At 44.5% G+C, this 26,234-nt stretch overlaps 1 protein-coding gene across 5 annotated transcripts in view; it reads left to right on the top strand.

The window, feature by feature from the left end:
- The window catches only part of LOC141092946 (hematopoietic lineage cell-specific protein-like), a 109,719-nt gene that overhangs the window by 21,418 nt on the left and 62,067 nt on the right, over positions 1-26,234 (top strand). For 3 of the 5 annotated variants that reach the window (XM_073579319.1, XM_073579317.1, XM_073579318.1), the window contains 2 exons: positions 2,767-2,896; positions 8,011-8,121. In XM_073579319.1, coding sequence (XP_073435420.1) covers positions 2,767-2,896; positions 8,011-8,121 — 241 coding nt within the window. Of the gene's footprint in view, positions 1-2,766; positions 2,897-5,900; positions 6,029-6,279; positions 6,414-8,010; positions 8,122-26,234 lie in introns of those variants that run through there. The other 2 variants (XM_073579321.1, XM_073579320.1) reach the window with 2 other exon arrangements.

Raw genomic sequence — 26,234 nt, 5'->3', positions numbered from 1 at the left:
TCAAGAGGAAGATAAGAGACACCAGACCCCACAATACAGATGAGCTGAAGGCTTCTATCAAAGCAACCTTGGACTCCATAACACCTCAGCAGTGCCACAGGCTGATCGCCTCCATGCCACGCCGCATTGATGCAGTAATTGATGCAAAAGGAGCCCCGACCAAGTATTGAGTGCATTTACTGAACACACATTTCAATACGCCAACATTTTGGATTTTAAGATAATTTTTTCAGGTTGGTGTTATAAAGTATTCTAATTTACTGAGATAATGACTTTTGTGTTTTCATTGGCTAAAAGCCATAATCATCAACATTAACAGAAATAAACACTTGAAATAGATCACTAAGGGCCCCGTCACACATAGTGTTCTCGCTAGCGAGATCGCTGCTGAGTCACAAGTTTTTTGACGTAACAGCGATCTCACCAGCATGTGTGACAGCGATCAGCGACCAGCCCCCTTGCCGGTATCGCTGATCGCTGTTGGGAAGCCCTGGACATTTTTTTGGTCGCTGGTCTCCCGCTGGCCAGCACGCATCGCTGCGTGTGACAGGCAGGAGACCAGCGATCAGCTGGTAACTAAGGTATATGCAGGTTTTCTAAGCACGGCGTTGTGCTTAGAAACCCTCTGTGTACCTTAGTTACCAGCGCGCTGATGCAGGGAACTGGTAACTAAGGTACACATCGGATTTCTAAGTGACGCACGTTCCTTAGAAACCCGATGTGTACCTTAGTTACCAGCTCCCTGCATCAGCGCGCTGGTAACTAAGTACACAGCGACGCTGCGCGCTCGGCGTCGCTGGTCCTGATCGCTGGTGAAGCTGTCAGTTTGACAGCTCACCAGCGATCATGTAGCGACTCACCAGCGATCCTGACACGATGATATCGTTGTCGGGATCGCTGGTGAGCCGCTATGTGTGATGGGGTCCTAAGTTTGTAATGACTCTATATAAAATATGAGTTTCACTTTTTGTATTGAAAAACTGAAATAAATTAACTTTTTGATAATATTCTAATTTTGTGAGATGCACCTGTAAGTTAGTACTTGCAATGTATAAGAGCACATACACACTGTTGCCAATTCACAGACAAAACCCAAGAAAAAACAAAATGAGCATATACCCTATAGTAAATAAATAAGGAAATAGTAATAGTACTTGTAAATAACATAGGGTACTTGGTTAACACTATTTTGATCATAATGCGTAAAAGCCATCCCATCACAACAAAGCTGAGCAGTCAGGCCCCCGCCCTTATTCACATTGAGGTCAGCTGACAAAAGATAAGCTTTTAATACTAGAGACAGGATAGGACCTGTTTTTTACTCAGCAGTTACGAATCATTTTACAGGACCATTTCCAGTTTCCTATGTTAGAGAATTGCAATGTACCCTTAAAAATTGGATGTCACTCTGATGGCCCGTATGGCATCTAATTTTTTTATTCTTGCACACATCCGATTTCAAGGTTAAATCGCAGCATGATGCGAATACATGTCCAATACATCTGAAAAAAATGCAGATCTGCACAGCCTCGTTGAATAACATTGGTCCGAGTGTAATTTGTTTTTTTTCATCAGATTCAACTCATACAAGTTGTACACTTCTGTGAGCGAGCCCTAAGGCCTGTTTTACGCACCCTGATATTTCAGGTACCGTAAAAACAGCACCGCAGATATCAGTGTCCGTGTGTCTGTGTGTAATACTTGTGGCATACGTATGGCAACCATGTGCTGCCCGTTTGTCGCATCAGTACCACACGTTCCAGTGCCTGAGAAGCAGCAGTACTGTTAGTGCTGTTCCCAGTGAGAAAAAGTCACTGAGTTCATCACAGTTGAGCTCAGTGAGTTCACCGTAGATCACCATGAGAATTAACCCACATCGTTTTTTATATTTATTTATTTGTTTATTTATAGTGCAGGTGGCGGGTGATGAATACTCCCATCATCCACCGCCTGCCCTCACTGTTATTAGCTGCAGCAGGTGTAGGCTAATAAGAGTAGTAGTCCCATTAGCCACCGCCTACTGTCACTGTTATCAGATGAATATATCTCTCAACATTCTCCCCTGCTCAAGCTGATCACCATCAGATCAGGGGAGAATGATTAGAGCCGTCTTAAGCAGCTGGCGTCAGAGCACAGCTCCAACTGTACCATTGCTTTCCAGGCGCCGGTATGTGTCACACACTGATGACACACGGATGTCATCCACGTGTCATCAGTGTGCACATGTGCAGGACTTTTGTGGCTTGTGCTGCTGTTGAAAAAACTGACATGTCAGAGTATTTTGCCCACTGACAGATGGTCCGTGAGAACACACTGACATGTGCACAGACCCATTCACTTGAATGGGTCTACATGTGTCAGTGTCTCAGGTACGTGTGAAAACTGTCACCACACATACTGGACATACTGACCTGTGAACGGGCCCTCACACTGTACATGGTTACTCCACAAATGATACAGCACAATCAAGTTTTAATTTTGAGCTAGCAGTGCAGTAAAATGGCACTAGCCACATCCTTTCCTGTGGTAGAGAGCTCATTTTATGTTTTTTCTCCTGTGGAGCATTGCGAATAAGAAAGCTTTAATCCAACAAAAAATCTACCACCTCAAAACTGCCTTTTCAATCAGAACTGCAGGCACAGATTTATTTATACTGTGTCGTACACAACAATAGCCCAATGTGTTTGTAAAGGACTCACACAAGCTCATACACCATCAGGTTCTAAATCCTACTAAATAACCTTCACTTTGTTTTTCCAAAAACAGCATAAAGGAACTAAGAAGCAATGTGTCTAAAGAACATGAGCAATTGAAAAAGAAAGAATTTCAGCAAGGTCCCAAAGCCTCTTATGGATATGGCGGACAATTTGGAACAGAGAAAGATAGGATGGACAAGGTACTGTCATTTACATAACATGCTCCCACTCTTTGTGAAATTCAGAATTACTGTGCCCATTGTCATTGTGCACACATTTATCATATGAAAAAATCTCTACTGAATAGCTTAAGTGATCAAATCTCAGAGGAAAGCCCACCAAACACAATAGTTGATTCGACTGTCAGCAGTCTCAGTTGTTTCTCTCATACACAGGAGCTCTCTCGGCTGACCGTTTCTGTGCTCTCTATGAGACAGTCATTATTGCCAGACATGTTTGGTAGTGGCTTATTTCTGAGAGACAATACGATCGGCAGTTCGATATTGAACGTGATGGATCAATATTTTTCCAGTAATAAATTGTCGACATCTATTGTGTATGGGGGGCTTAAAGGGAACCTGTCACCCCCCTAGGGCGATTTTAAGTAAAAGAGCCACCTTCAGCAGCACTAAGTCTGCATTCTGTGAAGGTGGCTCTGTAGTAAGGGCCAGATCGGGGGGTGGTCCACTGCTTACCGCGAACAGACGACACAGACACGAGACGGAGGCAGATTTCGGGTACAAGATGTCCGAGTTTATTGGCCGGCCTCCTGACGACCGCAGCAATACACCGCAGCACTTCCACAGCTCTCCGTATTCAGGCCCGGGTTACATGCACCTTCCTTCTGTCGTAGTGACGTTCCTTGCGGCTCTTTCACTGGGGCTGCCCTAGGCCTATCTACTGCCAGCGTCTTCACCAGTCCGAGGTCATCGTCCATTTGGTACCCCCGGGGCCTCGTCTGTTCTGTGGTTCTTCGTGTCGGGGCCACCCCCCTGACTGTCTTTTCTCCTCAGTCCCCTGGTCGAGCTCTCCACTGCTGTCCATTCTCCTTCACTGTCTCTTCTCCTCTGGAACCCTCTCCAGTCTATTTATCTTCCTCCTCTGGAATTTCCCTCCTGGGTTCCTCTCTCCCCGCCCCCATGACTAAGCGGTTTCTAAAGCCATAAGCTGCTGTGAAGTCCTGTTCTCACGCTCCCCCCTGCCATCTTGTGGTCAAACTTAGGTACTGCACTCCTAATCCATTTTCCCCCAGCTGTGTTCCTTCTATTATTATCAACGTCCATCTACAGTGCACCGAGCATCCCTTCTTCCTACAGACAAGTCCGTCCGTCAGGTCACCTTCCCTACAGCTCTTCTGTTTCTGACCCCCATTAACGGCAAAATGTCGACTTTTATAAATAGGTCCTCATACCTGTAATGCATCCCATAGGTGTGTTGTATCCCTCTGAATCAGCCGCCTCCCATCCGTCCATCATGCCCCTGTCTTGCGTCTGGGCACCGCCTCCCAGCCACCCATCATGCCCCTTGTCTTGCGTCTGGGTGCCGCGTCCCAGCCATCCATCATGCCCCTTGTCTTGCGTCTGGGCGCCGCCTCTCATCCGTCCATCATGCCCCTGTGCACTGCCGCCTCCTCCTGTGTTGTATGCCGTCGCCTGTGCTGTGACAACAGTTCTCGGGCACCGATACTGAGCCGCTGCTGCCGTACTTGTCTCTTTTAGTGGACTTGCTGTGTTGCGCAAAAACAGTGCTCCTCTTAGTGCCCCTGTGCACTTACTTTGTAAGGGGCACAGAACTTTATTCTTACCTACCAAGGCAGAGCAAAATACTGTAATGTGTTGGTGCCTTTTACCTGAAAGTGAAGTCAGCACCTGCGCATGTATATTACAGGACTTTGCTGTATCCTTGGTAGGGCAGATCAAAGTGCGCCTCCACTGGCCTGCTCTTGGACTCTGTAGGTACAAGATTTGCAGGGATCTGCTGACGATGTAGAACACCATCATGCACATTAATCAAGGCAGGAGGACAGTCACACCCAGTGGCGGATTATAATGAGGTCAATTTGGGCAGTTGCCCCGGGCCCAGTGGGGTTAAGGGGCCCACAGCCCAGGCCAGTAAATTGCCCCATTATAATCCGCCACCGCGCAGGGCCGGATTATAGGCAGGGCAGGCGGGGCTTCAGCCTCGGGGCCCCCACCACAAGAGCTTCTAAGGGGGCCCCCACCACATTCCTGCTGGCTGCTGCAATGGCACTCCATCTTCTCCCCACCTAAAAGTGAGTGACCGTGGGGGCGGCATTATGTGCTCTGCTACCAGCAGCATCTACAAGTAGCGTGAACGCTGATGCTGCTGGTAGCGTGCAAAGGCTTGTGATGAGATCACAGGAGGTAAGGTGTCAGGGCCCCCGATCATGTGACCCCTGACTCCTCCCCTCCTGTGACCTCATCACAGGTCCTGTGCGCACAGCACAGAGCACTGAGAGCAGCCATGTATGTGGAGTGCGGCTCTGCTGGTGGAGGTCGGTGCTGGAGGCTCCATTATTCTCTATGTGGAGTGCGGGTGGAGGTCGGTGCTGGAGGCTCCATTATTCTCTATGTGGAGTGTGGCTCTGCGGGTGGAGGTCGGTGCTGGAGGCTCCATTATTCTCTATGTGGAGTGCGGCTCTGCGGGTGGAGGTCGGTGCCGGAGGCCCCATTATTCTCTATGTGGAGTGTGGCTCTGCGGGTGGAGGTCGGTGCTGGAGGCTCCATTATTCTCTATGTGGAGTGTGGCTCTGCAGGTGGAGGTCGGTGCTGGAGGCTCCATTATTCTCTATGTGGAGTGCGGCTCTGCGGGTGGAGGTCGGTGCTGGAGGATCCATTATTCTCTATGTGGAGTGTGGCTCTGCGGGTGGAGGTCGGTGCTGGAGGCCCCATTATTCTCTATGTGGAGTGCGGCTCTGCGGGTGGAGGTCGGTGCTGGAGGCTCCATTATTCTCTATGTGGAGTGCAGCTCTGCGGGTGGAGGTCGGTGCTGGAGGCCCCATTATTCTCTATGTGGAGTGCGGCTCTGCGGGTGGAGGTCGGTGCCGGAGGCTCCATTATTCTCTATGTGGAGTGCGGCTCTGCGGGTGGAGGTCGGTGCTGGAGGCTCCATTATTCTCTATGTGGAGTGGGGCTCTGCGGGTGGAGGTCAGTGCTGGAGGCTCCATTATTCTCTATGTGTAGTGTGGCTCTGCGGGTGGAGGTCGGTGCTGGAGGCTCCATTATTCTCTATGTGGAGTGCGGCTCTGCGGGTGGAGGTCGGTGCTGGAGGCTCCATTATTCTCTATGTGGAGTGCGGCTCTGCGGGTGGAGGTCAGTGCTGGAGGCTCCATTATTCTCTATGTGGAGTGGGGCTCCTCGGGTGGAGGTCGGTGCTGGAGGCTCCATTATTCTCTATGTGGAGTGGGGCTCTGCGGGTGGAGGTCGGTGCTGGAGGCTCCATTATTCTGTATGTGGAGTGCGGCTCTGCGGGTGGAGGTCGGTGCTGGAGGCTCCATTATTCTCTATGTGGAGTGTGGCTCTGCGGGTGGAGGTAGGTGCTGGAGGCCCCATTATTCTCTATGTGGAGTGGGGCTCTGCGGGTGGAGGTCGGTGCTGGAGGCTCCATTATTCTCTATGTGGAGTGCGGCTCTGCGGGTGGAGGTCGGTGCTGGAGGCTCCATTATTCTCTATGTGGAGTGTGGCTCTGCGGGTGGAGGTCGGTGCTGGAGGCTCCATTATTCTCTATGTGGAGTGCGGCTCTGCGGGTGGAGGTCGGTGCTGGAGGCCCCATTATTCTCTATGTAGAGTGTGGCTCTACGATTCGTGACCCCCGTCACGTGACGAGGGGGGCCCACAGAGTCTGAACTGCCCCGGGCCCTGGCTACCCTTAATCCACCCCTGGTCACACCCATCAGAGCAAATCATGTGAGAGACTTATAAAACATATTTTTTGGAAAATGGAAGGGGAAGTTAGTGGCTTACATACAGGTCTATGGTGGCTTTTGTTTATATTTTTTTAAAACTGGTGACAGATTCCTTTTAATCCCTTTCCAACATCGGGCAGACATTTACGCTAATGTCGCACTACCTCCCTTTGATATGGGCTCCGGTTGTGAGCTCACATCTTTCCCAGCACATGTCAGCTGTTTTGAACAGCTGACATGTGCCCGGAACATTTGCGGTTGGAATCGTGATTCACCCGCAGCTATGTACGCGCTAAATGCTGCTGTCAAACGCTGACAGCGGCATTTAACAAGCGCTTACAGCAATCCGCCCCGTCACGTGATTGCTGGTCAACGGTGGGTTGGCATGACAACCGGAGGCCTCCTGGAGACCTCTATGGTTGTCAGTGCCAGATTGCTATGAGCGGCGACATCGCATTCATGTCTGGAAACCATTAACATGCAGGATAACTGCTGTGGACACATAAAATAATGGCAGATGAATACCTAATGATTGGTTCTGGCATTCATGTGCATATTATCCTACGAACAGGAGGTATAAAAATGGGGGCTTCTATCACAAACACTTATGGAGTAACAAGTAGACTTTCTGACAGATTGACCCTAATTATCTAAAAAGGCATCAGTGACACAATCAGGAATTCTGTCACCAGAAAAAAACGCTGTTAACCTGCAGATATGGGGTTAAACTGCACGTTAATATCATTACTAACCTGCCCGGTGTCTGTACGTAGCCAAAACTGCGAGGTCAAAATGAACTTTATTCTCCCCAGGCAGAGTTCAGGTTTCAGTCACGGGTGCGGCGCCATCAAGGGTTCAATATACAGAGCGGCGACTATAACCGCACCCCCGGCTCTTACGGACACTGGCTTTGCATTGGTTCCGGCTGTCAGTTAGGGCCGGGGGACCAGTTACAGATGCTCAGAGCAGTGATTGAAACCGAATGCTACCAGGGAGAATAAAGTTCATTTTCTCCCTGCAGTGTTCGCCTATGTGCAGGAGCCGGGCAGGTTAGTAACACTATTAGCCTGCAGATTAACCCCATATCTGCAGGTTAACAGGGTTTTTTCTGGTGACACATTCTTTTTAAGCAAGTAATATTAAAGGCACAGAGTGCTACATTTTAAGGGGTTTCTATACCCTTTAGGTGAAAGCGCGTAAATAATACATATAAGTATAAAATCTTCTTATACATTGTATAAGTTGTGGTCTAAAGCGCTAGTCTCCAGGACCATAGCTGCATCAGTTGGTCCAATCTGTTCATTAGGGATGGTGAGATTTTCTCCATCTTTTATAATGTTGATTAGGCACAATTGCTGAGCACTTACTTCTTAATCTTCAATATTTTAGAGCGCACTGGGGCATGAATACAAAGCAGATGTGGGAAAGCATTCCTCGCAGACCGATGCGGCTCAGGGTTTTGGAGGGAAATATGGTGTACAGAAGGAGAGATGTGATAAGGTAAGTAAATACAGTATATACTGAAAATAATCCGGGTTTACAGGCTGGTAATTTTTAATAATTCAACTGCAAAACTCCTATAGATACAAGATGGAGTTTGATATTTGCTAGTTATAATGGCTTTTCTACAGATTTTATGATTTCCACAATATAAACCGAAAGAAATTCATTTTGGCTTTATGCAGGTATCAATACACTGGGGTTGGACTTATATCAGCAAGATCAATCCAACAATGAGCAAAAAAAAGTGCTCATAAAAAACAGAGCATGCGAATAAATGTTTTGAACTCACCCAATTTACAGGAATGAATCTAGAAGGTTAATACAAGTCTATATATTGCCTAAAACTCCCAACCTTACAAGCGGAGCACTCAAATGTAGAACTGCCACTAATGTTACTCAGGACCCCATATAATGGAAATCACAGATCTTTTCCTGGAAATTGGGTGAGATCAAACTAACTAGAGTCCGATGGTCCTCGGTGCAAAATTTGGACCTGGGTCCCCACCTACATGTTGGTCAAATGTATTGACCCACATGCAAAACAGGGCAGTCTCCAATGAAGGAAACCACCTATGCCAAAACATGGTATCCATGCACAGCATTGCTCTAGAATCACTGCGTTGAGTAACATGTGATGGTGTCTCCGCAGTGTTGGATGTTGATCTCCATGAGTTCATTCATCCTCATTTTTCACAGTCTTTTACTAGGCATTGCTCCTACTAGCCAGTTTCCTACTCCACACTGATGAGGGGCAATACCCCGAAACAGCTGTCTGTGGATGGATACCATGTTTTGGCATAGCTGGTTTCCTTCATTGGAGACTGCCCTTCCCGTGGTTGTTCCTTCCTGGGGAAAGACCTGGCTAGTTATTGCTTGCGTTGAGAAACACGTGATGGTGTCTCCGCGGCTTGTGTTTTGCATGTTTTTGCATATTTCCCATAAGGGATGGGAGCATTGCTCTAGAATCACTGCCTAGACCCTGTAATGACATACATGTTCACCTCCCATGTAATAATGTCCCCCATCTTGGCTCCTTCTTTTAATAATCTCCCCCATCCTGGGCCCATCCTGGTATAAGAGAAAACGTAGACTAAACGATCTTAAAACGCACCAGTGGTTCATGATATTTAATACATTTTTGCACATTTAGGCTATCTATTCAAAGTTTACACCACCCGTTAGTGGACATTGTGTAGATGATTTAATCTATCCACAGATTCAAGAATCACTTTGTGATTCCATTTGTACGGATTGGCCAAAAAAATACCCAGTATCATTTAACACAAACACATTACTGAAGAGTCACAGAGCGGACTAATTACATCGGGTACAGCCAGTCGGGCTTCACCATTATACCTTGCAGCTATCACATCACATGGTCTAGCGCACCCAATCAGTTGAGACCATCACAGTAAAGTATAAAAGATAAGGGCCAACCAAGCAGCACCATTTTATGCTTTTACAGTGTAGGAATAGAAGGTCAGTGTGTACAGCTTGCCCTACATATAGACAGAAAAAGTCCAAAATTGGATTGTGTTGTACTATTTCACTAGTGAAGCACATTGAAAGAAGGAGTGATGGTTAGTCTGTGAATAATAATCCAAAGAATTAACTGAGATAGGGAAGTGCTGTACTTGCAGTTACTTGTTGATCTGTGATATGCTGTTAGTAATAGCACAACAACACTTAATACCAGTATTTTTGTAACCTTCATACACTACAATTGCAAACCAGGAGGGTAGTTTAATGTCCTGTGTCTAAATTTTGCTAGTGAACAATAATCTTGGAACCTAGGCTTGTGTGCCACAGGCAGGGAATCCACAAATCTCTGCAATCTAGAAATTTAAAAGCAACTTTTTGCTTCACAAAGTTTACGTCTTTTAAGGCTATGTGCCCACGTAGCGATTTAATCCGGACAATGAAAACCGGACTCCTTCCTAGAAACCGCGCGATTTTACCTCGATTATGTTCGCGATTTTGCCGCGATATTCAAGCACTTTCCAAGCGATTTGAAGCATCGCTTGGAAAGTGATTGACAGGTTGGTCACACTCGTCAAACATAGTGTTTGACAAGTGTGACCAGATTTTTACTATTGAGGCCGCCTATGCGGCATCAATAGTAAAAGATAGAATGTTAAAAATGATAAAAAAATAAAAAATCGGGGTATATTTACCTTCCGACGTCCCGCGCTGTCTCAGCGACGCTCCCGTTCCCAGCGATGCCTTGCGAGACCTGTGATGACGTTGGTCTCGCGTTGCTATAGCGATCTCACGAGACCGCTAGAGTCACGCGAGACTACGTCATCACAGGACCTTGTCGCAAGGCATTACTGGAAACGCTGAGGCCGGGAATGCAGCGCGGGACGTCGGAAGGTAAATATACCCCTATTTTTTATTTTTTATTCTTTTTTTTACAGGGGTATGGTACCCAGGGCCTGGAGGACAGTCTTCTCTCCTCCACACCGTGGGTTCCAACCGCACATGAGATGCTTAACTTCGCACATGGTGGGCATAGCCACATGCGGGAAGTAAGCGATTCTCATGCATTCCTATGGGTGCGGAATCGCGGCAATTCTTTGCGATACCGCACAAAAGAATGAGCATGCTGCGATTTTTTTCCGCGATGCGACTCTGCAGCGGAAAAAAGCGCAGAATTAGCACAGCATGTGCGGAATTCCATAGGAATGCATGGGGTGAGTTCTGTAAACGATTTTTAAACGTTTTCGCAGCGTTTTTGTGCCGAAAATCGGGGCAAAAACGCTTAAAAATCGCATCGTGGGCACACAGCCTTAAACAATTTAATTTCTGTGGCATTTTTGTTGGTTGTAGTGGTCTAATTTTAGAACCGTACATACCCAAAAAATACATCCTGTTGCAGGTTTGTGTTTTTGGGTTGCAAAACTTGCAAGGTTTTCTTTCCCTGTTAAGTTTTTGAAAAGTATTTGGGGTACATTTTTTAAAAACCTTTTGTATAATGTACAGTACAGACCAAAAGTTTGGACACACCTTCTCATTCAAAGAGTTTTCTTTATTTTCATGACTATGAAAATTGTAGATTCACTCTGAAGGCATCAAAACTATGAATTAACACATGTGGAATTATATAATTAACAAAAACGTGTGAAACAACTGAAAATATGTCTTATATTCTAGGTTCTTCAAAGTAGCCACCTTTTGCTTTGATTACTGCTTTGCACACTCTTGGCATTCTCTTGATGAGCTTCAAGAGGTAGTCACCGGAAATGGTTTTCACTTCAGAGGTGTGCCCTGTCAGGTTTAATAAGTGGAATTTCTTGCCTTATAAATGGGGTTGGGACCATCAGTTGTGTTGTGCAGAAGTCTGGTGGATACACAGCTGATAGTCCTACTGAATAGACTGTTAGAATTTGTATTATGGCAAGAAAAAAGCAGCGGCTGGTTTCACACTTGCGTTTTTTTTCGCGGGATTTTAGCGCTAAAAAACGCATGCGTTTTTTTTCCCTATACTTTGCATGGGATGCGCTTATGTGCGCATACACACGCGTTTGTATGCGTTTTTGCGCGCATGTGTTTTTTTGCGGTATGCGCTCGGGCGCACAAAATGCATCCTGTTGCATTTTTTGTGCTTCCGACTTGACTCAAAAAAATGCATGCGCGCGCAATGCGTTTTTTTACAGCAAGACACCCATTATAAGTCTATGGGTGCGCATATGTGCGCATTGGCATGCTTATGTATGCGTTTTTTTGCACATGCGTTTTTTTTGTTAACCATGGAATTTAGGGGTTTGGGTTAGAGTTAGGGTTAGTTAAGGGGGTTTAGGGTCAGGGTTAGGGTCAGGGTTAGGGTTAGTTAGGGTTTAGGGTTTGGGTTAGGGTTAAGTATGGTTTGGTTAAGGGTTAGGGTCAGGGTTAGGGTCAGGGTTAGGGTCAGGGTTAGGGTTAGGGTTAGGGTCAGGGTTAGGGTTAGGGTTAGGGTTAGGGTCAGGGTTAGGGTCAGGGTTAGTAAAGTCATGGTTTGGGTTAGTGTGAGGGGCCACCTAATGTTTGGAAAAAACGCAAACGCGGTAAAAACGCACTAAAAACGCATACAAACGCATAAAAATGCTGCGTTTTTTTCATGCATGCTCATAAAAATGCTTGAAAAAAACGCAGCAGTTGTATGCTTTTGTATGCGTTTTTTCAATGCGTTTTTTTGCGGGAAAAACGCGCTGCAAAAAAAAGCAAGTGTGAAATTAGCCTAAGTAAAGAAAAATGAGTGGCCATCATTACTTTAAGAAATGAAGGTCAGTCAGTCCGAAAAATTGGGAAAACTTTGAAAGTGTCCCCAAGTGCAGTGGCAAAAACCATCACACACTACAAAGAAACTGGCTCACATGAGGACCGCCCCAGGAAAGGCAGACCAATAGTCACCTCTGCTGCGGAGGATAAGTTCATCCGAGTCACCAGTCTCAGAAATCGCAGGTTAACAGCAGCTCAGATTAGAGACCAGGTCAATGCCACACAGAGTTCTAGCAGCAGACACATCTCTACAACAACTGTTAAGAGGAGACTGTGCAGCAGGCCTTCATGGTAAAATAGCTGCTAGGAAACCACTGCTAAGGACAGGCAACAAGCAGAAGAGACTTGTTTGGGCTAAAGAACACAAGGAATGGACATTAGACCAGTGGAAATCTGTGCTTTGGTCTGATGAGTCCAAATTTGAGATCTTTGGTTCCAACCACCGTGTCTTTGTGCGATGCAGAAAAGGTGAACGGATGGACTCTACATGCCTGGTTCCCACCGTGAAGAATGGAGGGGGAGGTGTGATGGTGTGGGGGTGCTTTGCTGGTGACGCTGTTGGGGATGTATTAAAAATTGAAGGCATACTGAACCAGCATGGCTACCACAGCATCTTGCAGCAGCATGCTATTCCATCCAGTTTGCGTTTAGTTGTACCATCATTTATTTTTCAACAGGACAATGACCCCAAACACACCTCCAGGCTGTGTAAGGGCTATTTGACCAAGAAGGAGAGTGATGGGGTGCTACGCCAGATGACCTAGCCTCCACAGTCACCAGACCTGAACCCAATTGAGATGGTTTGGGGTGAGCTGGACCACAGAGTGAAGGCAAAAGGGCCAACAAGTGCTAAGCATCTCTGGGAACTCCTTCAAGACTGTTGGAAAACCATTTTCGGTGACTACCTCTTGAAGCTCATCAAGAGAATGCCAAGAGTGTGCAAAGCAGTAATCAAAGCAAAAGGTGGCTACTTTGAAGAACCTAGAATATAAGACATATTTTCAGTTGTTTCACACTTTTTTGTTAATTATATAATTCCACATGTGGTAATTCATAGTTTTGATGCCTTCAGAGTGAATGTACAATTTTCAAAGTTATGAAAATAAAGAAAACTCTTTGAATGAGGTGTGTCCAAACTTTTGGTCTGTACTGTACATATTTAAATTTGCTGACTAACTGTTTTAACCCCTCTCTGCCATCCGACATACTATTACGTCCATGTGACCTGGGCCTTACTTCCCATGGACGGAATAGTACATCATAGCAAACGGCCACGCACACGGGGAATGCGCGGCCGGGTGTCAGCTGATTCTCACAGCTGACACCCGGCACTAAGTGCCAGGAGCAGTCACAGACCACTCCCAGCACTTTAACCCCCAGAATACTCCTCTCGAACACGATTGCAGCATTCCGAGAGCACGCAGGGTCTCGATTGCTGCTATGGTAACCCAATGTCGTCATGACGATATCTGGGTTACCAGAGCTGAGAAACTTCCTGTCATGCACAGTGCATGTCAGTAAGTCTCTCAGGTCAGTGTGCACGGATTGCAGCGCTGACAGCTTCTATAGCATGCAGATTCTGCTTCATCTGCATCCTATAGAAGCGATCAACCTGCACAAAATGATTGTCCCATAGTGGGGCAAAGTGTAAAAGATAGAATGAAGTAAAGAAAATGTTTTAAATAAGTGCAAAAATATAAAAAAACAATAATAAAAAATCAATATTTATTATATCACTAAATAAATATTTGAATTTAAAAAAATCTAAACAATAAAAGTACATATATTTGGTATCCCCGCGTCTGTAATGACCCGACCTATAAAACTGTCCCACTAGTTAACCCCTTTAGTAAACCCCATAAAAAAGGCAATAAACAATGCTTTATCATCATACCGCCAAACATAAACACAGTGGAATAACACGCGATCAAAAAGACGGATATAAATAAACTGGTACCGCTGAAAATGTCATCTTGTCCCGCAAAAAACGAGCCTCAATACAGCTCCATCACTGGAAAAATAATTAAATAATTAAGTTGTAGCTCTGACATGTGCACAGACCCATTCACTTGAATAGGCAAATAGCGCTCTTTCCTCCAGAGTCTCTCCGCATGGCTGCCCAATGGTATAAAATTCTGTGACATACCCATGGTGTCAATATGATCACTGCACCCCTAGATGAATTCAATAAGAGATGTAGTTCGTAAAATGGGGTCACTTATGGTGGGTTCTGCTGTTTTGGCACCTCATGGGTTCTCCCAGTGAGTAATGGCACCTGCAAACCATAACAGTAAAATCTGGCACTCCTTCCCTTCCGAGCTCTGCCGTGCACCCAAACAGTGGATTATTCCCACATATGGGGTATCAACGTACTAAGGACAAATTGCACGACAACTTTTGGGGTCCAATTTCTCCTGTTACCCTTGGTAAAATAAAAAAATTTGATCTGAAGTAAAAATTTTTGTGAAAAAAAGTTAAATGTTCATTTTTTATTTAAACGTTCCAAAAATTCCTGTGAAGCACCTGAAGGGTTAATAAACTTCTTGAATGTGGTTTTGAGCACCTTGAGGGGTGCAGTTTTTAGAATGGTGTCATTTTTTGGTATTTTCTATCATATAGACCCCTCAACGTGACTTCAAATGTGATGTGGTCCCTAAAAAGAATTGGTGTTGTAAAAATGAGAAATCGCTGGTCAACTTTTAACCCTTATAACTTGTCAGCAAAAAAAAAATTTTGGTTCCAAAATTGTGCTGATGTAAAGTAGACATGTGGGAAATGTTACTTATTAAGTATTTTATGTGATTCTCTGTGATTTAAGTGCATGAAAGTTCAAAGTTGGGAAATTGTCAAAATGTTCACCAAATTTAAATTTTTTCACAAATAAACGCAAGTTATATCAAAGAAATTTTACCACTATCATGAAGTACAATGTGTCACAAGAAAACAATGTCAGAATCACCAGGATCCATGGAAGCGTTCCAGCGTTATTACCTCATAAAGGGACAGTGGTCAGAATTGTAAAAATTTCCCTTGTCATTAGCATGCAAACCACCCTTGGGGGTAAAGGGGTTAATATCCCAATTTATCAACTATATACCTCATGTCACAAGGTTGTCAAGACCTGGAGTTAAACGGTTACGTTTTGTAATGAATCGCAGGTCTTCTATAGCAATTATGTGACTTGTGTCTCATATTAAATGAATTTAGTTTCCTTTGGTGCTGAAGAGGTTAACAACCATTTCTATGCTGGTCAGAAATATGCAGATCCATTTAAGCTGCTTCTGATCAGGTCATTACCTCTTCCTGCGAAAATTGTTCAGACCTTCTTGTCCGTAACAGTGAAAGATTCATCTTCATGTGCTGTGTGCTAAAGCTAAGTGGTTGGAGTAGAGTTGTAGTAGTGTTCTGTGGTTTGCTGTGGTGCATGTGTGTTTATCTCCTGGTCCCTGTTTTTATTTAGTTTATTCCTCCCTGTCCCTATCCTCCTCCCTATTGTTGGTTAGTGCTTTGGTATGATAGAGGTCTAAGGGGTAAGGTTTCTCCTTATGGAGAGTAACATACCAGCTCTGGCTTGTCAAGGTAAGGAGGCTTATTCGCCATGCAGTGCTTCCCTGGAAAATTTAATATTCAAATTGCCTCTTCAGAGTGAAAGAAGACTTGAGCTCTATAGCACCACATATTGGAAGTAGTGATCCTACAAGTCACAATCAACCCTTTAACGAGTATTGCAATAGGGCATAGGATATTATCCTTAGGATAAAATCCTAAGTCCTATTGCAAGACTCATTAAAGGGTTAATTGTGACTTGTAGGATCGCTACTTCCAACAGGTGGAGCTATAGGGCTCAAGTCCTCATTCTCTCTCAAGAGCCAATTTGCACATTGGTATGATAGATGTTTTCTGTTATCCCTGTTTTGTCTTTGTGTCTTGTTTACCTTATTTCTGTCCCATGTCTCATGGGGTGGGGGAGGGGACAGATCAGGGATCAACAAGAGCATAATAAGGTCAGGGACTCAGGCGTCTCTACCTTCAAGAGTACCCCGAGACAGGGATAGTTAGGGTCCCAGTTCCAGGGACAATTTGAGGTCCCCCTTCCATTCTGAAGACCGTCACAGCATGACATTTTCACCGGCTTCACATTTTGTATCTTGGTTTGGATCCCATTGCAGTTCTTGCCAAACAATTGCAGGGTCTATCACTTGAACTGTTAGACCTGCTATCTATGTTCTCACCGCAAAAGACTGTCAGTCTGGTGGGCAGTCAGGCTGAACCGAAACTGGGGTACGGGATGAATTTGTTGTGTTCCGTCAAGCCTGCAAGCTTTATTTTAGACTTTGTCCTTGTTCATGCGGGAATGAGGAGCAACAGGTTGGGATTGTTATTTCTCTCCTTCAAGGAGATCCTCAATCCTGGGCCTTTTCTCTTTTCTTTGGTCGGTTGATTGTTTTTTTGAGGCTCTAGGCATCATGTATGATGATCTGGACCATGTCTTCCTTGCTGAGTCCAAGCTATGTAAGTAAGCTCTGTAGATGGGCCAGTGAAATTCAGTGGAATAATCCTGCTCTTAGGAGTCAGTTTGTCAGGGCCTGTCTGAAAGATTAAAAGACGCACTAGTGCTTTACGAAACTCCTGAGTCGTTAGAGGTCGCCATGGCTCTGGCCATACACATCGATAGACACCTCAGAAATAGACCTGTTGTGACTCCGCCTGCAATGGTACTCCCTAAAACCGAGATTCTCCCTATGTGCTCTGAAGAACCGATGCAGTTAGGAGGGGCCTCCCCTTGGTAGGAGTCTCTTGTGGTTCGCCACAAAACAAAGTTGTGCTTTTTTCTGTGGAATAGTTATCAAAAATTTTTAACCCAGGGTTGTGTGGAGGATAACAACCTAGGTGTATATATCTCCTCCGCATGCGTATTTCAGATTTTATTACCCGCAGAAGTGGTATGAAAACTAATAAAAAATCTATCCTCTTGAATAGTGGGTGGGAGCCAATTTGGTGAATGCTTAGTTCTCACGGGACCTTGGTCTTCCCTGTAGTATTCTAGTGAATCCCATCCCCGTATTTGCAATTGACTCTGCATCTCTTGGTCAGGGACATTTTGTGCATGATTGCCCAGTAAACTTGCTCCTTGGAGCGAAATTACCTAAAACCAGAATATACAATCTGCCTGGCTCTGAAAGGCAGACCATGAAGGATTACATTTCTGGGAGTATTGCTTAGGGACATATTAGACCCACCTCTTCGACCATAGTGGCGGGGTTCTTCTTTGCTGAAAATAAAGATGGGAGCCTACGTCCCTGTTTAGATTTCATGAGTTAAATCAAATTACTATCTGATACCCTTATCCCCGCCTACTCATTCCCAACTTATTTAACCCCTTTACCCCCAAGGGTGGTTTTGCATGTTAATGACCAGGCCAATTTTTATCATTCTGACCACTGTCCCTTTATGAGGTAATAACTCTGCAACGCTTCCATGGATCCCGGTGATTCTGAGATTGTATTATAGTATTATTACATCTCATGTCAGAAAGGGGTTAATGGTGTTTTCTTGTGAGATATTGTACTTCATGATAGTGGTAAATTTTCTTTGATATGATTTGCGTTTATTTGTGAAAAAAACAGAAATTTGGCAAAAATTTTGAAAATGTCATAATTTTTCAACTTTTAATTTTCAAATTTTCATGCCTTTAAAACAGAGAAATATGTCACACAAAATAGTTAATATATAACATTTCCCACATGTCTACTTTACATCAGCACAATTTTGGAAACAAATTTTTTTTTTAGGAAGTTATAAGGTTTAAAAGTTTAACCAGCGATGTCTCATTTTTACAACACCATTTTTTTTAGGGACCTCATCACATTTGAAGTCACTGAACGTCTAAACCAAAGTTTGGAGACGTACCTCAGGTGTTTCTGTCAGATAACCAGGGGGATTGGTCATCTTTTCTACTATTAGCTGAGTTTTCTGTAAACAATCGTCTCAGTGAGTCCACTGGTAAGTCGACATTTTTTGGTGCATATGGCTTTCATACTCAGTTCTATACCTTCAGTAAAGAGAGGTTTTCAGGGGTTTCTGGGGAGGAACAATTATCTTTATCATTCTCATCTGTATGGTAAGGGGTTCAGAACAACGTAAGGATTATGCCGGATTAGTTGTGTTCACTTTTAAAGTGTTTGTTTGTGCAGAGTCCCTGCGAGGACAATAGTTGTTATTAATTTTTGGTTGCTTAGTATAGCCCTAGCGGCTAAAATTCATAAAAGTTCTTTAGCCAAAGTTCAATTTAGTCTCGCGTCACGTCACTGCATCCTGCGTACCTGCTGTTTACCTACATTTACATGCGGTCCATCTGGATAAACCCGGGCCTGAAGGTCTAGTGACCCCTTGTAGAAGGCGGGGTACTGTCACAAGGGTGTCACGTCCCCTTGGAAGACCTGGAGTTAAACGGTCACATCAGGCAATAAATCTCAGGTCTTCTTTAGAGACGGTGTGATTTGTCTCACATGTCAATGTCCTCTGGTGCTAAAGAGGTTAACGATCCTTCTTAAGTTGGTCAAAAGCATGAAGTTCCATTTCAGCTGCTTCTAATCTGTGCTGTGTGCTAAAGCTAAGTGGTTGGAGTAGAATTGTTGTAGCAGTGTGCTGCGGTTTGCTGTAGTAAGTGTATGTTCATCTCCTGGTCTCTGTTCCCATTTAGTTTATTCGGAAGAAGAGGAGGATGAGCAGCATGCAGATGTGGAGGGGAACTTAGAGATGGCACAGGCAGGGGACAAGGTTGAAAGAATGAAAATGAAGACCACACTGATAGTTAACTTATAGCAAAGCTTTTGCCAATACAACACCTGCTGACCGCCTGACTGACCAGGAGACACTTCTGCGATCCCAGCAGACCCAATGCTCCCCACCCTTTGTTAGCATTAGCCCTACAGCAAGTAGCCAAGGCAGCAGTAACCATAGCTACAGTATGTTTGACATGATGGCCCAGATATTTTATTGGCCATTGCGACAATCTGATTGCTGATATTTAACAGAAATGCACAGGCTGAATAGAAAGACTCACTCATGCCTAAACTGTGTCCTTTCTCAGACAGATACCCTTCAGCTCCAATCCCATGGACTTCTGGGTCACAAAATTGGATAAATAGTAAGAAATGAACAATTTTGCTATTGGCATTCTGTCATCTCCACCCTCCAGAGTAATGCCAGAGATTGTATTCAGTGAAGCCCGTGGTTTTGCTACAACAAAGCGAGCCAGGTTATCCACCACAATTGATAGACTGTACTGCTGCTGTCGAGCCATTAGCCACATATCTCCTGACTGCCTGCCCACTGTGTTTAATAGTGACAGACTGTACTGCTGATGTGAAACATACTCTCTCAACAGTACACAAACTTTAAACAGCTGGCAAAATAGGGCTATTTTTTTTAAAGACCTGGGAACAACAAGTCTCTTCTTCATCACTTTTGAAAATAGCTAGCCTGTTCCTTCTCTCTTAAAAACGGCCACCTCGTCCCATCCTCGTCGGTTTAATCTGCTTCTTCTTTCATGTTGAATGGTTTGGTTCTCTTAAAAACGGGTATAATTTTTAGATGGCTTGATGAAACACCTTTCTAATTGTTTATTCATTTTAAGAATAGCAAACTTGTTGCAGGTCACTAAATCCCTAAATAAAGTGATACACTTTGGATGCCTTGTGCAAAAGCTTTCATTTATCTAGCAAAGGAAAAAACTCTTGGAACTCTCCAAACAGGGATAATTTTTGCACCACCTTGTGTGACAAATTCATAGCTTCTTCCATTTGCACCAGCAAAGTGGGCATGTGCCCCCAAAATAGGATAGTATTTGAACTATTTTTACTATCCCTCCCCTAGCATTCCTCTAAAGTCCTGCATGTCCACACATCTATTAATGGAATTCATGTGAAATAAAGACGCACAGTTTTTCAGCTAAATCGGTGAGTGCTGCATATTTCTTCTTTTTTCGCTTCACATTGAAATATTCATGTTTTTTCATGCAAGCACCTCCATTTTTTGACTGAATTATATGCCGCAATACTTCAGATAAATAGCTCCGTCTGGTAATGTGGTGATTTGTGTGCCCTAGTATGCCATTCATCTGTTTGCTCTTTGCTGGGATTACTATTTAAATAGCCTAAAAACTTTGCTGCTACATTGTGTTGTAAAAAGGCTGCTGGTTAGCAAATTAAAATCAGTTTTTCCCTATGGAGATAGGTTGCGGTCAATTGCACATTAATAAGGCAATGTTTGCATTAAAGATTTCAAAAATTTTTCTGTGAGACCTTCAAGTATTAGTGTGTTTAGTGTGAGAGAATAGCATCCATTTTGTGTTTGTGTATCCATTTTGTTCTATTATTATTATTATTATTATTATTATTATTATTTATTGTTATAGCGCCATTTATTCCATGGCGCTTTACATGTAGGGAGGGGTATACATTAAGTTTCAGAAATCTGGTAGAGAAGAAGGATGAAATAGTGGGCAGACATTGAGGGATTCTGGTTAGCAGGGAGGTGATATCTGGTCCAGAGATGTAGATCTGTGTGTCATCAGCATAGAGATGATACTGGAAGCCATGAGATTATATAAGCTGTCCTAGGCCAAAGGTGTAAATGGAGAAGAGCAGGGGTCCTAGGACTGAACCTTGTGGGACACCGACAGATAGGGGGTGAGGTGAGGAGGTGGTGTGTGAGTGGGAGACGCTGAATGTCCGGTCTGTTAGGTATGATGAGATCCAGGACAAGGCCAAGTCTGTGATGCCAAGGCATGAGAGGGTCTGTAATAGTAGGGAATGGTCCACTGTGTCAAAGGCAGCCGACAGGTCCAGGAGGAGGAGGACAGAGTAGTGTCGCTTGCTCTTGGCGGTTAAGAGGTCATTGGTGACCTTAGTAAGGGCAGTTTCGGTGGAGTGGTGTGACCAGAAGCCAGATTGTAAGCGGTCGAAGAGGGAGCAAGAAGAGAGATGGGAGGACAGTTCAAGGTAGACGTGTTGTTCCAGTTGCTTGGAGGCATAGGGGAGAAGTGATATAGGGCGATAGCTAGATACAGAGGATGGGTCAAGAGAGGGCTTTTTGAGGATAGGTGTGATTGAGGCATGTTTAAAGCTTGAGGGGAAAACTTCTGTGTAATGGTGATCATGTAACACTGATGGGAAGGGAAGAAGTTTCACCTTTCTATTCACGACCCTAAAGTTACTATTTGTTTTAGTTCAGAGGGAACTTTTCCTTTGCCTGTGACCCTATTTAAAGTATGTGCTAAGAAAGAAGAAGTCCTATCTAGTACACCATACAAGGCTGTGATGTATTGATTTTCTCAATATATCAAAACACACTTTAATATTTGGAGTTTGAGAAGCATAAAAGAAAGTGGATTTCGATCACAATTACACCAATTTTTATGGCAATTTAGCGGTTTTGCAGTAATTGTGATTCAAACCTATTCACTGTGAATCAAAACTTTGAGCAAAATCAGCTGCAAATTTGAATATCAAATTGTTTGAACATCTCTGTCATTGTGTTTAACCCCTCTCCTACAATGGACGTAATATTCCGTCCATGTGACCTGGGACCTAATTCCCATGGATGGAATATTATGTCATAGCGATCAGCGGCGCCCACGTGGTGAGCGCAGCTGATCGCAGCCGGGTGTCAGCTGATTATCACAGCTAACACGCGGCACAATGTGTCAGGGGCGGTCACAGACCGCCCCCCGACACTTTAACCCCTGGCACACCGCGATCAAACACGATCACGGTATACCAGGGGTTAAAGGGAAGCATCGGCAGGGAGGGGGCTCCCTCCGTGCTTCCCTTAGCCCCCCACAGCAGCGCAATGTGCAGCTCTGCTGCGGGGTTCTCCTTCCCTGCAGGTCCCCAGATCCAATATGGCGGCAGGGACCTTCGGGGGCCTGCAAGGAGCTGGCTTCCTCATGCCTGCAAAGCGCAGGCAAGGAGGAAACCTGTGTAGTGCCTGTGACAGATTGCTGATCTGTCACAGCAATCTGTGATGTGACAGATCATCGATCTGTCACAGGACAGTGATGTCCCACCTGGGAAAATGTAATAAAGTTAAAAAAAAAGTGTAAACATAATTTTAAAAAAATCGCTAAATAAATTAAAAAAAAAATATTCCTTAATAAATTCATTTTTTGGAAATAAAAAAAAACAATAAAAGTACACATATTTGGTATTGCCGCGTCCGTAACGACCCGCCCTATAAAACTGTCCCATTAGTTAACCCCTTTAGCGAACTCCTTAAAAAATAAAAATAAAAAACGAAGCAAAAAATAATGATTTATTATCATACTGCCGAACAAAAAGTGCAATAACGCACGATCAAAAAGACGCATATAAATATCCATGGTACCGCTGAAAACATCATTTTGTCCCACAAAAAACGAGCTGCCACACAGCATCTTCAGTGAAAAAATAAAAAAGTTATAGCTCGCAAAATAAAGCGATGCAAAAATAATGCTTTATCAATTTTACCGCACGCGGAACGGTATAAGCGCACCCCCCAAAAGAAATTCATGAAACGCTGGTTTTTGTTCATTCTGCGTCCCAAAAATCAGAATAAAAAGCGATCAAAAGATGTCATGCGCCCGAAAATGATACCAATAAAAACATCAACTCGTCCCGCAAAAAATATGACCTCACATGACTCAGTGGGTCAAAATATGGAAAAATTATAGCTCTCAAAATGTGGTGATGCAAAAACTATTTTACAATAAAAAGCGTCTTTTAGCATGTGACAGCTGCCAAATACAAAAACCGCCATAAATAGTAAATCAAACCCCCCGTTATCACCCCCTTAGGGAAAAATAATAAAATTTAAAAAAATGTATTTATTTCCATTTTCCCGTTAGGGCTAGGGCTAGGGCTAGGGTTAGGGCTGAGATCAGGGTTAGGGGTGTGTTGGAGTTAGGGTTGGAGGGTTTCCACTGTTTGGGCACATCAGGTGCTCTCCAAACACAACATTGCATCTGATCTCAATTCCAGCCAATTCTGCATTGAAAAAGTCAAATGGTGCTCCTTCCCTTCCAAGCTCTGCCTTGCACCCAAACAGTGTTTTACCCCCACATATGGGGTATCAGCCTACTCAGGACAAATTGCAAAATAACTTTTGGGGTCCAATTTCTCCTGTTACCCTTAGGAAAATAAAAAATTGGGGGCAAAAATATCATTTTTGTGAAAAAAAATGATTTTTTTATTTTCATGCCCAGGCGTTATAAACTTCTGTGAAGCACTTGGGGGTTCAAAGTGCTCACCACACATCTAGATAAGTTCCATGGGGGTCTAGTTTCCAAAATGGGGTCACCTGTGGGAAATTTGAATAGTTTAGGCACATCAGAGGCTCTCCAAACGCACATGACACCCGCAGACCATTCCATCAAAGTCTGTATTCCAAAACGTCACTACTTCCCTTCCGAGCCCCGACGTGTGCCCATACAGTAGTTTTCTCCCACATATGAGGTATCAGCGTACTCAGGACAAATTGGACAACAACTTTTGTGGACAACACCTTTACCAGAAGAGGGAGTTCCTCGGGCCTCAGTAGTGAAGGGGAAAATGAACTCACAACAGTACCTCCCCCTTGAGGAGGGGTCACCGAACCCTCAACCACGCCACCAGGGCGATCAGGGTGAGCCCGATGAAAGGCACGCACCAATCTTTTGGCATGAATATCAGAGGCAGAGACCCAGGAATTATCCTCCTGACCATAACCCTTCCACTTAACCAAATACTGGAGTCTCCGTCTAGCCAGACGGGAATCCAGTACTTTCTCTACCTCATATTCCATGTTACCTTCAACCAATACAGGGTCTGGAGGTGCAACCCCCGGAACAACAGGTTCAACAAACCTCTTCAACAAAGATTTATGGAACACATTACGGATTTTAAATGTGACAGGAAGAGCCAAATGAAAAGAGACCGGATTAATAATCTCCACAATCTTGCAAGGTCCAATAAATCTAGGCTTAAACTTAGGAGAAGCCACCTTTATAGCAATATTTTTTGATGATAACCACACCATATCACCAACCTTAAACTGGGGACCAATGGTCCTATGTCGGTTGGAAAACCGCTGGGCCTTCTCCTGGGAGAGAGATAACTTATCCACCACTTGGTCCCAGATCTGGTGCATTCTCTCCACCACAGTGTCAACACCTGGGCAGGCAGAGGGCTCCACCTGCCCTGAAGAAAATCGAGGATGAAACCCAAAGTTACAAAAAAAAAGGTGACATCAAAGTGGCAGAACTAGCTCTATTATTTAAAGCAAATTCGGCAAAGGGCAAAAATGAAACCCAATCATCCTGATCAGCAGAAATATAACATCTCAAATATGACTCCAAGGTCTGGTTTGTTCTCTCTGTCTGCCCATTGGTCTGAGGGTGAAAAGCAGAGGAGAAGGACAACTGAATTCCCAGCCTGGAACAGAAAGTTCTCCAAAATCTAGACACAAACTGGACTCCTCTGTCAGATACAATGTTCTCAGGAATCCCGTGCAAGCGAACCACCTGTTGTAAAAACAGGGGCACCAACTCAGAGGAAGATGGCAACTTAGGGAGTGGTATAAGATGAACCATCTTAGAGAACCTATCACAAATCACCCAAATAAGTCATCCTTTGAGAGACAGGCATATCAGAGATGAAATCCATTGAAATATGGGTCCATGGCCTCTTGGGGACAGGCAAAGGCATCAACAACCCACTAGAGCGAGAACACGATTTAGACCGGGAGCACGTCCCACAGGACTGCACAAAATTCCTGACATCACGAGACAAGGAGGGCCACCAAAAAAAAACGACTCACCAGATCTCTAGTACCAAAAATACCTGGATGACCAGCCAAAGCAGAGCAATGAACTTCAGACATCACTCTCTTCTTCCACTGGTCAGGAACATACAACTTTCCACTGGGACAACGCTCAGGTTTGTCCTCCTGGAACTCTTCCAGAGCACGTCTCAAATCGGGCGAGATGGCAGAAAGAACTACCCCTTCGCCTAAGATGGTAGCAGGCTTGGTCACCACAGGAGAATCAGCAAAGAAGCTCCTAGAGAGGGCGTCTGCCTTGACATTCTTAGTTCCAGGAAGAAAAGAAACCACAAAATCAAAACGTGTAAAAAACAAGGCCCACCTAGCCTGTCTAGGGTTCAAGCACTTAGCCGACTCTAGGTAAATCAAATTCTTGTGGTCAGTGAGGACCACGACTTGATGCTTAGCTCCCTCCAACCAATGTCTCCACTCCTCAAATGCCCATTTCATGGCCAACAGTTCCCTATTCCCCACATCATAGTTACGTTCAGATGGAGAGAACTTTTGGGAAAAGAAAGCACAGGGATTCATTTTAGATGTTACAGGATCCTTTTGGGACAAAACAGCTCCTGCACCAATCTCAGAAGCATCCACCTCTACCTGGAATGGAAGTGCGACATCAGGTTGCCGCAAAACCGGGGCGGAGGTGAATCTTCGCTTCAGCTCCTGAAACGAAGAAACAGCCTCCGGAGACCAATTTAACACATCAGCACCCTTCTTAGTCAAATCAGTCAATGGCTTGGCAATACTAGAAAATTTTGCTATAAATTTCCGATAAAAATTAGCAAAACCCAAAAACTTCTGGAGGGCCTTCAAAGAAGTGGGCTGAACCCAATCGTAAATGGCCTGTACCTTGGCCGGGTCCATTTCAATAGTTGACGGGGACAAAATAAATCCCAAAAAAGAAATCCTCTGTACTCCAAAAAGGCATTTAGATCCTTTGACATACAGGGAATTCTCCCTCAAGATCCGGAACACAGTCCGAATATGTTCCACATGAGAATCCCAATCCT

Source organism: Dendrobates tinctorius, unplaced genomic scaffold (assembly GCF_039654945.1).
Source record: "Dendrobates tinctorius isolate UK_male_01 unplaced genomic scaffold, ASM3965494v1 ptg000062l, whole genome shotgun sequence".
In the NCBI taxonomy this organism is placed as follows: domain Eukaryota; kingdom Metazoa; phylum Chordata; class Amphibia; order Anura; family Dendrobatidae; genus Dendrobates; species Dendrobates tinctorius.
The sequence above is the reverse complement of the archived record's forward strand: the minus strand, read 5'-3'. Positions and strand labels throughout refer to the sequence as shown.